Below are 17,343 nucleotides of genomic sequence, written 5' to 3'. Positions count from 1 at the left end.
ACCACTGGTTGATGAGTGCTGTTAACTGAGTTTTAAATTGTCATTTAATATGTTTTATTCAACTGTATTTTTAAATTGTGTTTTATGCTATTTTCTGTTCTGTTTTTGGCACTTGGTGTAAGTCGCCCCGAGTCCCCTCGGGGAGATGGTGGTGGGATACAAGAATTAAGCTGTTGCTATTATTATTATTATTATTATTATTATTATTATTATTATTATTATTATTATTATTTTATTATGACACAGCAAACAAGATAGATATGCTGGATTTCGTATCACAAAATCACAAGTCGAACACTTCCCAAGTGTCTAGGACTGTGCGATGTATTTTCGGATGATGTGTGCAGATTCCAGTAGGGAGGCCTTTTGCAGTTGGCAGATCGTAATTTTGTCAATGTCTATTGTTTCCAAATGCTGGCTGAGATCTTTTGGCATGGCACCCAGTGTACCCATCACCACCGGGACCACCTGCACTGGTTTCTGCCAGAGTCTTTGAAGTTAAATCTTGAGGTTGTTGTTGTTGTTGTTGTTGTTATTATTATTAAAATTTAAATTTAAAAAGGAGAATTTAAGGAAGTTATAAAATAGGGGGAAGAAAGAGCGGCCCTGACCACTTCAGCTGTGATTCATCCCACTACTAACTTCAGTTCTGCTCTCTCACTGAATCTGGTCCACCAGAGGGATGAGATTACTAACCTCATCTAGAGTCTCACCATACCTTGAAAACTAATATTAATCACAGTTTACCAAAATCAAATATCATATCATAACAAATTCTGGCAGTTAAGGGGAAGAGGAAATTGAGTGTAGGAAGCATGAGCACAATCAGTTCTGGTATAAGGCAAAACAACAAGAAAAGCATTAAATACCATATTTTATTATAAGATGCACTTTCCTCCCATATAAACATCTCTAGAAATTGGGTACATCTTAGAATCACAAGATGTATGTGTATGCACGTTGGTGGTACTGACATTAGTGGACATCTTACAATCAATTAGAATTAGTTGGGATGGATTTCCAAATCTAATAAATGTGTAACTAAAATGCTCAGAAGATAAAAATGTTATCAGCTATAACTGCTTTAAATCCTCAGATGCACCAATGTATGCAGTTGTGGATGAAATCAGTACAGACAAATAGGTATAATATCACCTCTCTGTTCTCTTCGGCATTCTGCATAATCTTTCTCCATGTCCTCTCCATAGTTTGGTAACGTTTGCTTTCCACTGGCAACTGTCTGTTAATGTCTTCTGAGCTAAAAATGGGCTCCAGATATAGCCATGAACGCTGACAAGTCAGCCATTCCTCCAAGACATCCTGGGGAGGCACACAAAGTGAAACAATCAGCTCAATTGTTCATGTTTGGGGCTCAGACTTAAGATAACATGAGCAGAAGTTTGACAAAAGACATATAAATATCAGAAACAACCGAGCAGAAGAATTTTCTTTACAAAAGGAGCTGTGAAATAGTACTCAAGCTATAATCCGCTGGTTTCATAGAAAATATCCCTGTGAGAGAATGAAAAGAGAAAAAAGAAAGCAAGCTGAAACTTTTGAGGGAAGTCCAGATACTTTATAATACAAATGTTATTGTTCCTATCCAGCGGCCACCATAATCCAAAAACAAAGGAAACAAAAAAATATATGCAGAAATAAGAGACAATTATACTACAAACAATGACTTCAAAAACTTCCCCTAAGGATTACAAAAAATGAAAATTGAAACAGTACTCTCTGGGCTTGTTACAAAACAATAAATAAATAAATAAAAAGTGTGGCATATATTTCTATAATATTAATTATCAAATAAAACAGTCAAAGCCACAAGGGACCCCATTGTCTTGTATATGATGGATTCAAATTTTCTCAGTTGTTCTAGAAAATTTTGAAACTCTCTGTATGAAATAAACAATCCCCTGCCAAAAGAACCTGCTCTAGGTTTGGCCTCTTGGCAAAGTGCTGGAAAATGCTAGAAAGAAATCTACTCAACCAGGACATCTTGATAAATAATCCTGTGTTTTTTTAAGAAAAAAAGTTTTTGCACATTTACTTCGGTGTGCTACTGAACCTCCTCAGTGATCTGGAGAGTTGTAAAGGGAAAGAGCCATATCTTGCAATGTTAAACATTTCCAATCACTATATACCAAACAGAATAAAATTGAAAAGCATTTTAAAGATTGTATGATGGAGATAATGTAGAAAAACGCACAAAACACAGAAAATAGAAAGGCAGATACCTATTTCATCACATAATAGTTGCCAACGCATATAGACTTTTTGGGGAAGACAAAGACATAATTTTGCCATTCCCCACATAACAGACGTACCATTAGTTCACTCACCCGAGCAAGTGAACTAAGGGCATGACTACTGTTTTGGCACTGTAGGGCTTGACTTGGCTGGGTGCCAAGTCAAGCCCCACAGCAACTGGGAAATAGTCACACCTCCTACCCCAGTTACCTTCTTTGCCTTTTGGTGCTGTGGGGTTTGAATTGATTTGCTATGTTTGAGGGTGTAGCTGTGAAGGCAGGTGAAGCTTCACTCATCCACGCAACTGTTCCCTTTGAAGGCAAGAACTCCCTTTGAATGCAGTGCATGGGTGGGTGATAGTACACCTACCCCTGTGACTGCACCCTCAAAGGGACCACTATTACGCAGTGAAGGAAGCCCTTTAAATGGGGCTTTTTTTCCAGTGTAATGGTCACCATTGCATATTACTCACCCCCCCATGGACTACTATGTAATTAAATATGGTATTTTCCCTCTTCTGTATAGTTACAACAACTCCTCAACTCCTTGGAATGATTATTTTAATATGTCCAGCTTTCAATGGTGTCAATACTTTCAGGAGTCGAATACATAAATATCAAAGTTTGTAGCTGTAATGCATGGGTTTTGGCTACATGAAGTTATGTCCTTTGAACTCCCCCAAAATCAAGACTTCATTAAATTCTTCTACTGTGCTTGCAATACTGGTGACAACCATCATGCTTTTATAGTTGTAGCCTCCTTTTGTACAAGACATACTAAGTAATTTAAGCTGATTTTGTTAATCTACTCCATTGGGAACAACTTTGGAACAACGATGCTTATACTGTGATTCAGTATCAAGTGTCGAAATTTCAGAGATGTGTTGCTTGGCAATAACTAAGCGTAATAGCAGGATTTATATGTCAACAGGGACACTCAAGAAGTGCTGAGTAATAATACTACACTTGATCTTAGCCAAAAGACAAAGAAGCAATCATCCAGATACTTCAGATAACAGGATAGTTATATGTCACATTCAAAATTCAGATCTACTGAAACATCCAGACTTAATGAAGAATGTATTCTTTATATGATGATCATAACTTTAAAAAAATGGAAGCACACTTACACTTGTACAGTTTAAGATTGAAAAAAACATGGTTAATTATGACTTGTGAATTGCAGGGTTAGGCTAATTGGAGAAATAATATAGCAGTAGATCTTCTAAAGCCCTATAAGTTTGTACCAGTATGGTTAGATTCACCTATTTCATTTCTCTCAGACATGTTTTTTTCCATTTTGTTTATAAGGGATGGGATGAGAAAATTACTTTGTGATGGCTCTGGGCTGACACAGAACCTTTCTCCCCAAGTCCTAGAGCCTCAGCATCCAGGTAAAGGATTTTGAATTCGGCAAGGACCTCCATCTGCCCTATTCATATCTCTCAAACATCCCATTTCTGAAACTTCTCTTGCCCTGGGAATGAGAACACCACATATGTGATAACTTATATGGATTTAAGTCACAGTGAGCAAGAGTCTAAGGATCATTGTTGCCCTCTTCTGAACTTTGGAAAGTTATGGTGAAAGTACCAATTTACCTGGGCTCAGTGTTGCACTGTTTCTGTTTGCCATGTACTGTAAGACCCAAAACAGAAGTTCTTGCTACCAGAAGCAAATATGTCCCGCCCTGGCATCTAGATAATGGTGAACACACGTCAAAGAAGTTTCCTTCAGCTCAGAGGTGGGTATGGCTATACATATGTTCTTGGGCTACAATTTCCATAGCAAACAGTGTGGAATCATGGGAGTCCAGCAACATTTAGAGGTTAACATATTCCCCACCTGTTTCCGATCAAGACTTGATAACTCTAGAAATAGGATGGCATTCCTTTTTCAAGAATTGATGGAAAACTGTGAACCAACTGAAGTTAGCTTTCCACAATATCACTGAAATTGAACTTCACCAAAGCTGATCAATTGACTCCGCAAAGTTCCCCTTGCGACAAACACCTATATTGGGCCTCGTTTTCCCGCCAACAGAACACTTTCCCTAGAGAACGAGAAGCGAAACCCAACTCTGTCCAGATGCATGACTCCTTAGAATTTCCCAAGGGAAGCAGACCTAATCAGCTAGTTGTTTGGCAGCGATTCTCAGGCTCCGGCGATTAGCCTCTCTGACTCCTCTATCTCTAGTATAATTGTCCCTCCGGGAAAACGGGGGGGGGGGGTCTGCCCTAGGCCTGTTTGGCTGAATTCTTGAGGGCAAACATCCTCCAGGTGGAGAGGCTCCGGCTCTGGCTGAACCGGCGAAAATCCCATGTTTTCCTCTTCGTCTGCCACAATAGTACTAGGAACAGGACTACAAGGCCCATGAGTCATCACAAGAACGTATTATAATATCTGAAATTCTATGGGCAGAGTTGTCTATATGGGTTAAAAAAATTCTCAGCATACTACATCATCACCCTAATGTCTTGGATAAAAGGAGGAAAAGCAAGCACAACCACACATTCAAAGCACATGTTGCTACATCACAACAAGCATGTCACCTGATACCTTATGATCTTAGGTTTTATCTCTTTGTCAAACTGAGTGACGTTACCAGACCATATGGTGAAGACCCTGGGTCAAGTATATAAGGATGGCTTCTGACCATAAATAAAGCAAAAGAAAGATAAAATAATAGCCAACACTATTAGTGCTTTGTCAAAGCGCTTCACTGATCAAAGCAATATATTATATACTATCACTGTGAAAGATACACACATATGCATTTCCCTATTCATAAAAGGTCTGTTTGAATATGTTAGTTCTAGCCCAGAAACATAAACAAATGAATGTGTCACCTTTCAACTATCGTAGAAGGCCTTTTTATTCCAGTGAGTCTCCAAAGATCAAATCCAACAGGATAAAAACAGTATTTAAAAATTATCTCCACACACCAAGAGTTTTATGTGGATTTTATATGACAGCATGCTCTGTTACTTTCTAAGTTGCTTCAGTCTTAGTTGACTTAACTTGGAATGAGAAGGCATGGCAGCTCCCTCTTACACACCCAACATACTTTCAGATGTCCTCAGGTTTAAAGTAATTTGATGACAGATCTAATTCATTGACACATAACTCTATCATAGTTGGACTAGTTTGGCCTTGAATGACTTCTGAGCCTTTGGGTTTAACTTACAAAATGAGACCTTTCAGGGTGAAGCTATGCAGCAGTGTGACTAATATACAGAAGACTGTATTTTTTAACAAAAATATTATATTGCAAGTATAAAGTTTTCACAGGATGAAAGTTTCTCTTTAATTTACTGAAGGAAGTCAAGCCTGACAGATATCCAAACTCATTAAATTCTGCTCCAACTTGTGGAAGTTATAATGTGTACACAGAGCTCTTGTGTCAAGACAGCTAGATTTTTCAGCATGGAAAGGGGGATACATCCAGAGCTATCTATAACAGCAGTGACTTACATGTCAGTGGGGTGGTGAATCTACTACTCAGAGTTTTAGTCTGAACTTTAAAAGAGTGATTCAAGGCACTAAACATAGAATCATAGAATCATAGAATAGTAGAGTTGGAAGAGACCACATGGGCCATCTAGTCCAACCCCCTGCTAAGAAGCAGGAAATCGCATTCAAAGCACCCCCGACAGATGGCCATCCAGCCTCTGCTTAAAAGCCTCCAAGGAAGGAGCGTCCACCACGGCCCCGGGGAGAGAGTTCCACTGTCGAACAGCTCTCACAGTGAGGAAGTTCTTCCTGATGTTCAAGTGGAATCTCCTTTCCTGTAGTTTGAAGCCATTGTTCCGTGTCCTAGTCTGCAGGGCAGCAGAAAACAAGCTTGCTCCCTCTTCCCTATGACTTTCCTTCACGTATTTGTACATGGCTATCATGTCTCCTCTCAGCCTTCTCTTCTGCAGGCTAAACATGCCCAGCTCTTTAAGCCGCTCCTCATAGGGCTTGTTCTCCAGACCCTTAATCATTTTAGTCGCCCTCCTCTGGACGCTTTCCAGCTTGTCAACATCTCCCTTCAACTGTGGTGCCCAAAATTGGACACAGTATTCCAGGTGTGGTCTGACCAAGGCAGAATAGAGGGGGAGCATAACTTCCCTGGATCTAGACGCTATTCCCCTATTGATGCAGGCCAGAATCCCATTGGCTTTTTTAGCAGCCGCATCACATTGTTGGCTCATGTTTAACTTGTTGTCCACGAGGACTCCAAGGTCTTTTTCGCACACACTGCTGTCAAGCCAGGCGTCCCCCATTCTGTATCTTTGATTTCCATTTTTTCTGCCGAAGTGAAGTATCTTGCATTTGTCCCTGTTGAACTTCATTTTGTTAGTTTTGGCCCATCTCTCTAGTCTGTCAAGATCGTTTTGAATTCTGCTCCTGTCTTCTGGAGTGTTAGCTATCCCTCCCAGTTTTGTGTCGTCTGCAGTACAGTTTAAACAATACAGTTTAAAGGAGCCCAATAAACTGTACTGTTTGGATGAAAACCTAAAGTGTATTGACAGGCTGTCCCTATTCCCCAACACAGTATTATCATCAGAAGAATTTTAAATTATTTTCTCTGTTAATTCTTGTTTGATGAACATTTGTACCTGGGTCATCTTCAGCTTATTTTCCCATGTGTTGATCCTATCCTCAAATGGTTTTTTGAATGGCGAAAATGACATGCTTTGGGTCATAACAATGTGATCATCTAGAAGTTGAGAAGCTTCATCGGGACTTTTCAGAATAAATGTTTCTGTTGCCTTATAGGGAATTAAGTTAAAGAGGATAGATTCCCATTCATGCTCCATCTTATCCAAGGCCTAGGAAATGGGAAAAAATAAACCTTATTGAACATGCATTGCATAACAATTACTGCCTCAAAAATGACAGATTATGAAATATTAATAGAGATAACAACACTAGTAATAGACTGCAACCATTGGAAAAGAAGAAGAAAACATTAGGAAATGAATATTACTTTCTGCCATAAAACCTGCTTTGACTAGGGCGCCAAATGGATTGAATGCTCATATACATAAAATTGCTCAAATTTTCCCAAAAGACTTGATACTCCCACCACACAAGACCCAGCATTTTGGGAAAGTCTATTTGCTTGCCTCTGGTGAGTGGAGACCAATATAATTTCCCGACATGTACTTGAAGCTGCAGGGGACATGGCTAGACTTATTTAAAGTGGTTACACCCACCTACTCTCTTCTTTCCTTGTTGCTTCATCAGTCCGCTTCTGCCAAAGTATACTCAGGGGTCATTTTGGAGCTGCGTGGGAATTTTTCTCTCTTCATTCAGGGTTTTTCCCTTACCTTTTACTATTTAACCTCTCTTGGGGCCATGTGACTTCAGGTTGGAATTCTAGGATCAGCTTTCCTAATGGGCTGCCATGAGCGCAATTTGATGGAAGTGGGTTTCTTCACAGACAACTCAGGTGCTTTCACCCAGGGAAGCTGGGGAGGAGGTCTGGGAGCGAGCAAATGCTTTAGCTTATCCTGCGTCAAGTTGCTCCCCCATGTCACATTATAATACACTTCATGAAGAAACTTTAAATAGGTAATATTAAATAATTTTTCCCTTAGTTATCACATATTGTTGTGTGGTCGTCTTATTTGGTTGGTTGGTCTGCCATTTATTAGTCCCAGTCAACTAATACTTTTGATAGAAATGTAGTACCTAGTAAATGATAAAACACCTGTTCTGAAGAACAGCCACATGAAACACAAACACATGCACACACACAAACCTACTAACTGACATGGCAAGGAAAATCAGATGGAATGTTCTCCTCACATGTTCAATTGCATACTCCTTCCCCGCAATCTCTGCTACTTTAGCTATGCTCTCAATGTGATCCTGAAGCTTCATATCCAGACAGCGTGCAAATGTCAAATTGGCCTTGGGTTTCACATTTATTTTGATCTCTTCTGATAGAATCTCCCAATGACGGTTGCGCATTCCAGGATTACGCAGACCTTGAATCAGGGGTATGTATGGTCGGAATTCCTCAATTTTGCCACGGATTTCCACAGCCACATCTTGGCATGCTTTAATGAACATTAAAATGTAATATTAAGGATGGTTCCAAGGATATCACTAAACACAATATAATCAGGTGCATGGTAAACAGAAGCACAAGAATATGCAGTGTAGTTAAGAAAAGAGAACTTGGGAATGCAACATGGTATTATCCATAAGGAAATTCTGGGAAGTGGCTGGCCTATTTGATCAATCATTTTATCTATACCCTGCCTTTCTCCACAAAATTGGGAAACAAGGCAGCTTCTGGGACTTATTTGCACATTTGAATCAAAGTTAAATTTATGTGTTCTGAGTCAAACATTCATATTCCTCCCTGCATTGCAGCTATGAGAAAGGCAGTGACTTTGCAAAGGGAAAGAGACATCTATTTCTAAATGGTTCAATGTAGCAAGCTGCAGTGCATAGCCTCAAGTTGCTCTTGAAATGGAGGAATAACACTCCAGCATTGCCATTGACAATATTAGAACATTATGATGTATGAAAGCCAAGTTTTTGAAGAATGACTCTATTATACAAGTGTGTATTTTTAATCCTCTTGCTCTAAATGATTAACCTTTCCTCATACATATTCCTTCTCCTCCTCCTCTGTTAAGCTGATTCATTGCCACATTTTGAACAAAATTCATTGTTTAGTGCAAAACACAAGCCAAAAAAGGAAACCAATTCCCACACTACAGAATATTTTACAACATAAATATATTTTGTGAAGATAGTTTTAGAGAAAGTTTGCAGTTCTGGTATACAGGCCAACAATTTTTCATTGCTGTTTGTGGTTCTTTGAAACTGGCTTTGCAGAGCTGTTATGTCACAGTATGTTTGACAAGGGGATAAATGCTACAAGAAAAAAATGTATGAGTTCTGGCTTGCATCATTCCAGAAAAAAATAAGCAACCAGACAGTTCAATGCCTGCTATTACCTGGAATATCCTTGAACTGTTTCACACACTTGTGCATCGTCTTAAAGGATTCGTTGACATTCTTCTCTAGTTGCTCTGCATCAATTGCAGATAGAGGATCATGCATCCAGCTCTCAGCCCAACGAAGCCAGTCTGATGCTGTAGTCCAGAGGTCATAGAAGGGCTGGAAGTCCTTCACCATCTTGTTCAACTTATCATACTAGAGAAACAAAACAAAACAACCCTCACTCAAATATTAATGGCTGATGTGCTTGTGATCACTTTTATTAGTGGGTTAATATTAATCTTAGGTTTTGTTGCTTCAGAGACTTGAACCAATTGACTTCTTGGATCCTGTTTTCTATCACTCTGCTATGCCAAATATTCAAGCACATCAGTAAAATGGATTTTTACAACATAGTGGGGAAAAGGGAGTCCTCCAGATATTATTGAACTACAATTTCCATCAGCCATAGTGAGCACAGCCAGTGACGAAAAATGCCATTCAGCTACATCTGGAGGGGCACATGATTCTACTCATAGTTTATACAGATGCAACTGGCCCCTTAACCCACTCTATTACTCATTTTAAGCCATACTTCTTACAACCAAAACTGAGTGCCTGAAATGAAAATAAAGTGAAAACACACTAACCAAGACAACAATATTGCCTATGTAATAACTGAAGAGAAACCAAGTTCATGATCATACTCATGAGTGACCAAATTACAGAAGAAAAAGAAAGGAATGCAATAGAAAAAAACAAGCACTGGGGACATTAATTAGAACAATATGGACTAAACAGGGTTAAGAAAATATTGGTGTAGTAAGGAATGAAAGATTTTAATACTACACATGATGTTTTAAGGTTGAAGCAAGGTAGACCCTCATAGGACCTTGCCATTTATTGCTGAGTTGTTGAGCTGTTTCTCATTTCCAAACCAGGGGGCCAAGCCAGCAATAAAGCCTGTGATTATTGCTCTATTAACATTTTGAGATTTCTGTAATATAAATCACATCTCCTAGCTATTTTCAAATAAATTCTCCAGCATAATTTCCAACAGGAACAGAGAAGAAATCAGTGGCATAGGAAACATACTTGTTTACTGATTTCTACTAGGTCTAATACAGATAAGAGACAACATGAACCTGTAAAGCAAGGCTGGCAATAGGTGGTAAATTACTGTAATCAGTTTACAGAATCATGCAAAAAAGGATAATGATAATGCAAAAGAGTTCAGCATTTACGTTAGTCACTGGTGTGCCAAAAATTCGCTCCCTATTGTTGTAGAGTAGTGCCATTTGCTGGGAATCTTTCAATTGTTTCCTGATTCTCCTTGCTTCATTGGCTATTTCATGGGCACGATTAATATCTGAGTGTGCAGAGAAACCAGCCACAGCAAGCTGTAGGAAAAAAAACAGCAATGTGTGTGGAGGTATACTTTATAAGACATACACATAGGATTAGAAATATGTTTATGAAATATTTTTATTTAATGGTTATACATCTATGACAGATTCCTGAGAATATCTAGTTTCATATTGCTATGGTCATAGGTTTCTTTCTTACAAAACGGAAAATTCCCCTATCCGATATGATGAAACTTGCTCAGTAATGAAGACAATTATTAACTTGATTAATGAACAATTAAATGCATCAATAATTCCTTTCTCCCCAGGTTCAATGTAGTATTCCACAAATAATGGCAGCACTAACACGGTAGGTAAGAAATTCCTGAGAGAGGCATTTCATATTCTTTAGATTTAATTTGGGAGACTCACACTATCATGAAAACAAGAATACCTGCTGCTATGTTCCCATTATACCTGCATCTATATTTGAAATAAAAAAGATGATTGCAAACGTCTCCAGTGCTTCTTCTTTCAAATATTGCCTGAACTTTCTATTGAACTGGGAAAGGAGATGCAAAATATTTTAAAAGTTTGATCTAACCTTCAAGGATATGTAAATAAATTTAAAAGCACAATTCTGATGTAAACCACATTCTCAGAAAATCTACACTTCAAGTAGAAAAATTAGGTATCAGCAGTTAGTCCTGGTAAAATGGAGTTTTTAAAAACTTGTCTTCCTTTTCAGAATGTTGGAAGTAACTTATTGGATATGAAATGCTTTCCCCAAGCTGGTACTCTCCTAAAATCTGGTGTACAGCAAAAAGGTTGGCTCATCTTTTTAATGTATAGCTCACCTTTTTTGCAATATGGACCCAAAGCAGATGGAATATAATATTTTGTAATATTTAAAGAAAATGCATCCCAAGGATGACTTCAATTTCCTTGTACTTTTTCTTATGAATCATTTCCTTTTATGTCATTTTTAAAAGTTGATTTTGACACATTTCTTTTGCAAAGGTGCCATATCTTCCTCCTTCTGTGCCAATACTCCCAGAGAATTCTAAATAACATCACTTGCAAGCTTACACTGGAAACAGCTTGAGATTGGACTATCTCCCATTAAAAAAATAAATATGAGAAGCTTCTAAAACATCCTGTTTTATCAAACAATTCCATGAGTTACACATGCTTACACTAGTTTTAGCTTCTTCCCATCTACTTCTAAGATGCGGAGAAGACTTTAAATGCTAGATATCTCTGTACCTGCAGGCCATCCAGACGTTCCAAGAAGTTGGTTTGGTCCATGAGTTGAATTTTACGGAATCTATCCTCATCTTCAATGTGCTGCTGTCGTATCTGTTCAATCTGTGAGGTGAGCTTGAAAGGCCAGCCGCTTGCAGCCCACCTGGGAATATGAGGAGACTCACAAAAATGTTTCACAGAAATTAAATTATAATACTAAATGTAAGTAAAAATGGTAGAATAAAAGAGTCAGTGACCACCAAATTTCCTATTTCCAAATCCTACCCCATCCTATAGTGCAGGCAATGGCTTATAAACTTATAAACAGGATACCAACTTGAGTTAACCAGAACAAAATAGTTTTACGTACACTGCTTACAATACCAATCTACACAAAGGAAAGTAAGTTTCAGTCTATGCTACACTAGTTCCCAGCGCATAGTGCAGAAAATGGCCTACCTGACAGGGTACTTGATAATAGAGGATAATTGTTTTGGATACCAAAATGGGCCATTTATTGTTATTGTTATTCGGCTCTTTACCCAAGGGATGAGAGACCTCCTTGGCCCCTGGCCATCAACAGACCTGCCAAGGTCTTGTAAACCTAGGGTCATCTGGACTGTAGATGTCTTCTTTTCCTACTACTTCAATTTCACCAAGCATTATAAACTTTTCCTATTAATTTTGTTGTCTCGTGATATATCCAAGGTATTAAAGTCTCAGTTTAGTCATTTGACTTCGAGTGAGAATTCAAGCTTAAATTAGTCAGAGGGTGCATCTGTACTGTAGAATTAATGCAGTTTGACACTATTTTAACTGTCATGGTTGAATGTTATCGAATCATGAAAGTTGTAGTTAATAATAATAATAATAATAATAATAATAATAATAATAATAATAATACTTTATTTATACCCCGCCACCATCTCCCCAACGGGGACTCGGGGCGGCTTACATGGGGCCATGCCCAAAACCATACAATATGACAAAATATAAAACAACATATCATAACACAATTTAACAATACAATAAATAATAACATACATTACAATCCAAAATTCAGAAAAAGCAATAAAAACCAGGGCAGGCCACATGAACACTAAATTAAAACTTGGTGAGAAAGACATATGAATAGTTTCACAAAGTCTTTAGCCTTTTCCAATAGTGCTAGTGCCTCCTATGACTCCATAGCAATCAGACATGGTATTTAAAGTGGTGTCAGACTCCACTGATTCTATAGTGTAGATAAACCCTAAGACCCGTTTATTTGGTTTTGGTGGCCTATGGTATCTGCAGAACTCTTTTATGTGTAGCACACTTCAAATGAGGTGCTTTTCTTCATGTCACCTTACTTCACTGTCATGAAATGAGAAATACTGTGGCATGAATTACCATAGAATGGTAGATTCATAAAACTGAAAGAGGCCTCATGAGATAGTGGATTCAACCTCCTGCTCAGTGCACAATCTCCAGCTAAAGCATCCCCAGCAGAAAGCTGCCAGTTTCTTTTTGAAAATGTCCAGAGAAGGACCCCATCAGCTCTCTAGACAAACAGTTCCATTGCTAGACTGTTCTTACTGTCAATAAGTTACTTCAATAATTTCAAACCCTTAGGTCTGATCCTATCCTTTGAGCAGCAGAGACAGACCCATTCTGTTCTTTTGTGACAGTGTCTAAGATATTTAAAGAATGTAACCATGTCACCCCTCACTCTTCTCTTCACCAGGCTGAACATGCCCAGCTCCTTCAAACTTTCTTCATATGTTTTGTTCTCCATACATTTTGTCTTTGTTGCCTTTCTCTGAATCTGCTCCAGCTTGTTTATATTCTTTCTTAAACAATGCACCCAGAATCGAATGCGCAACTCCAGATGAAGCCAGATCAATGCAAAATATAGAGGAGCTATCACTTCACTCAACTTGGAAACAATTGTTCCATTAATGCAGGCTAAAATACCATTTGGATTCTTTGCTGGAGAATCACACTGCTCGCTCATGGTAAGTTTATGATGAACAATAACCCCAAGATCTACTCTGTCACCTGTCATTCATAAGAATATTCCTGGCTACAGATAGTTTTTTTTCTGCATTCTTCCCAGACAATATCCTTGCTTTGATCTAGAGATCAGGCCACATGAAATAGGATACAAATATTATATACAGTAGAGTCTCACTTATCCAACCTTCACTTATCCAATGTTCTATATTATCCAACACAGTCTGCCTTTTAGTAGTCAATGCTTTTGTAGTCAATGTTTTCAAAACATTGCAATGTTTGGGTGCTAAATTTGTAAATACAGTAATTACTAAATAATGTTATTGTGTATTGAACTGCCTTTTCTGTCGATTTGTTGTAAAACATGATGTTTTGATGCTTGATTTTTAAAATCGTAACATAATTTAATGTTTAATAGGCTTCTTCTTAATCCCTCCTTATTATCCAACATTTTCGCTTATCCAACGTTCTGACAGCCGTTTATGTTGGATAAGTGAGATTATACTGTAATATGTACATCTATAGCCCTGGTGGCGAAGTGCGTTAAAGCACTGAGCTGGAGACCGAAAGGTCCCAGGTTCAAACCCTGGGAGTGGCGTGAACGGCCGCTGTTACTCCAGCTCCTGCTAACCTAGCAGTTCGAAAACATGCCAATGTGAGTAGATCAATAGGTACCACTCCAGCAGGAAGGTAACGGCGCTCCATGCAGTCATGCCGGCCACATGACCTTGGAGGTGTCTACGGACAACGCCGACTCTTCGGCTTAGAAATGGAGATGAGCACCAACCCCCAGAGTCAGACATGACTGGACTTAACGTCAGGGGAAACCTTTACCTTACTATGTACATCTATAAGGATTGTCTCAAAAAGGATCAATATGTAAAAAAAAATATCTTCGTGTTGGTGGTGGGAATTGTAAATGTTATGTCTGTGTATGTCCTAAAATTAAAAAATATTATTATTTTAAAAAGTTATCACCAAAAAAAGCTCTTCTGGGTTGCTGTCAAGCAGGCTTAGTAGTATGTATCTGTTCTTTACACTGTCTTTAAATTCTACAAGGACAGAATTGTCATCACAATCATCTATCAAACAAAAATAAATCAAGGATCTAAAGAAAAATGGTATTTATCTATGAAACATACTATGACAGATGACTTATCGGGTGAAATCAGTATGTAAAGGTATAGTTAGTGCCACAGTAGCACGAAAACAAAATGTAAGTAGTGTTTCCTGCGTGTAAATATTACTCACCCATCACTCTCAGTTCTCACTTTCTTCTAGTCTTCTCATGTACCTTATCCTTCCCCATATCTCTCTTCCTCACATCCCCCTCCTCCTAATCCATCATATTTCCTTCACATTACCTACTAACCTTTTAGAAGATGTAAAAACTGTATTTGATAAATATCATAGAAAGGTGTACATTGGATGGGTTGATCAGGATTCAGAACATCTGTGCCAAGTTCTAGCCAGCCACCATGTTCAACCCTGAGTAGGACATTTTCCCCTTCACCAGTCTTTCTTATCCATGACAACACTGTGGGACAGGTACTCTATTTCCTTATAAGCATGTGCCTTATAGATTGAGTGCCTTACTACATTACAAATCAACTGTGAAATTCTGGCAATGCCTGACAGCCAGCAAATACCCTTGAGCAATTCTCATATTTTTGTGAGCCCTGTACATCTGCATACTCTATGGCCATTAAATTCATTGTTTCTCCCAGCAAAACAAGACAAAATAAAAGTTACCCATTTTCAAAAACGTCCAGAAATTACATGAGTGCCTCTCCAACACCACGGTTTCTGAATTTGAATAAGGTAGTTCAGTGGGCATCTTTTCTGGCTGCCTTAAGTGATTTGCTGAAGCTCTCTGATGTGTAAATAAAGCCCTGAGGCAGAAAATACAGTAACTGAAGCCAAAGGTCTTGCTCTGACTGCAGGGGAAATGCCTTATGCTTACTTGTCATTGAAGTCATCTTGAGTCAAATTGTAAAGGAATTCCTCCATGACTTCATAGTCTTCCATGACCTTAATTATCAACTCCTAAACAGTGGCAGAGACAGAAGGGAAAAGAAGCAGACAGGCAGGCTTTATTTGCATGACCAACATTTCATTCCATGCCTATTAGTGTTTGAGTATAGTTGGATTCCAGTAAAATGAAAAGAGGGAAAGAATTCTGCAGCACACTTCTTGGATTATAACACTGGGAACCCAGCAGATCCAAGGAATGTCAAGAAACATTGCTTCATATTTGAGGTAAAACAAGATTCTTTGGGATCTGCAAGGTCCTTTAGGCCATTACAAAGATGCATTTTATTAATCAGTACTTGCTCTACCAATACTGCTCTGGTTAATGCAATACAACATCATATTGACATGAGATCAAGAAACGTACTGCAAATGTTAATACGCAGTTTATCAATATGCTAATAGTCAATGCCCAAAATAAGGACTAAACCCAAAGTGAGAAGCAATTCAAAACAGACATCTTTCTTCAAATATTTTTTCTGTGTTCCTGAATTGGTACTTTGGCAACCCAATCCACATGCCTACCCATGTACTGCATTGCAGATGCTTGGAAGATATCTAGATGAAATTTTATGCAATGCTTTAGAATTTGCTTCTCAGAGATTTGTAGGCATTATATGCATGAATAGCTCACATCTGTGACACCTGTCACAGTTTTTAAAAAGTTTATATCCACTCAATAAAAATGTAATGGGGACTTGGCAACATCTGTCACATTTACTATTTAAATAACATTTTCTCATTCCATCTTACTCTTATATGTAAATGAGAGCATGTGCCTATCAAACATTCACACAAACTTGGACTTACTGTTGTAGAACCGCCAGATTTATGCATGTATACATTTACACAGACACACACTGAATGCAGATACAATTGTGCAACCTTGTCTATTATCCATTCCAGTCTAGTGATATGATCCTAATTTTCTGTGGTTGATTGTTCTATCGATCTATCTACTATCTAACTATCTATTAGTGGATTTATATGCAAAACTCTTCATTATTTAAATAAATGGTGAATAAATAAAAGTAGAGACACAAAATGAAAATATCAATGGCCTAGAAATTAATCAAATCCAACAAAAATCAAGGTAATATATACTATACTGACTAGTTATCAAACAAAGGACTAAAAGATTATGTTTATGTACATTTTATTGACATTGATCTAAGAACTTCAAATACTGGATTAACAAATCTTATGTGTTTTATTGGTTCTCTTTTGTGGGTTAGTAAAGCAACAGACACAAGTTTGATATGAATCCTTGAATGCTCAGGCTACCACCTCTTAACTCGGGGCCCTTCCACACAGCTATATAACCCAGAATATCAAGGCAGACAATCCACAATATCTGCTTTGAACTGGGTTATCTGAGTTCACACTGCCATATAATCCAGTTCAATGTGGATTTTATACAGCTGCGCGGAAGGGGCCTCAGAAACAGATTCTGTAACTTTTAAGGTAGGGTTACCATATGCTGAAAAGCAAAAAAAGGGGATATTTATCAATAGGCTACTTCAAAC

At 38.2% G+C, this 17,343-nt stretch overlaps 1 protein-coding gene across 3 annotated transcripts in view; it reads right to left on the bottom strand.

Moving 5' to 3' along the window:
* dnah1 (dynein axonemal heavy chain 1) overlaps positions 1-17,343 on the bottom strand; it is a 205,563-nt gene that overhangs the window by 132,659 nt on the left and 55,561 nt on the right. For all 3 annotated transcript variants that reach the window (XM_062970059.1, XM_062970057.1, XM_062970058.1), the window contains exons 16-22: positions 15,750-15,832; positions 11,813-11,954; positions 10,445-10,600; positions 9,218-9,416; positions 8,052-8,305; positions 6,857-7,069; positions 1,156-1,320 (exon numbers count right to left, since the gene is read on the bottom strand). In XM_062970059.1, coding sequence (XP_062826129.1) covers positions 1,156-1,320; positions 6,857-7,069; positions 8,052-8,305; positions 9,218-9,416; positions 10,445-10,600; positions 11,813-11,954; positions 15,750-15,832 — 1,212 coding nt within the window. The remainder of the gene's footprint in view (positions 1-1,155; positions 1,321-6,856; positions 7,070-8,051; positions 8,306-9,217; positions 9,417-10,444; positions 10,601-11,812; positions 11,955-15,749; positions 15,833-17,343) is intronic.

The sequence above is a fragment of the Anolis carolinensis genome, chromosome 2, assembly GCF_035594765.1.
Source record: "Anolis carolinensis isolate JA03-04 chromosome 2, rAnoCar3.1.pri, whole genome shotgun sequence".
Taxonomy (NCBI): Eukaryota; Metazoa; Chordata; class Lepidosauria; order Squamata; family Dactyloidae; genus Anolis; species Anolis carolinensis.
Note: the sequence above shows the minus strand (reverse complement) of the source record. Positions and strands in the feature narration are given on the sequence as shown.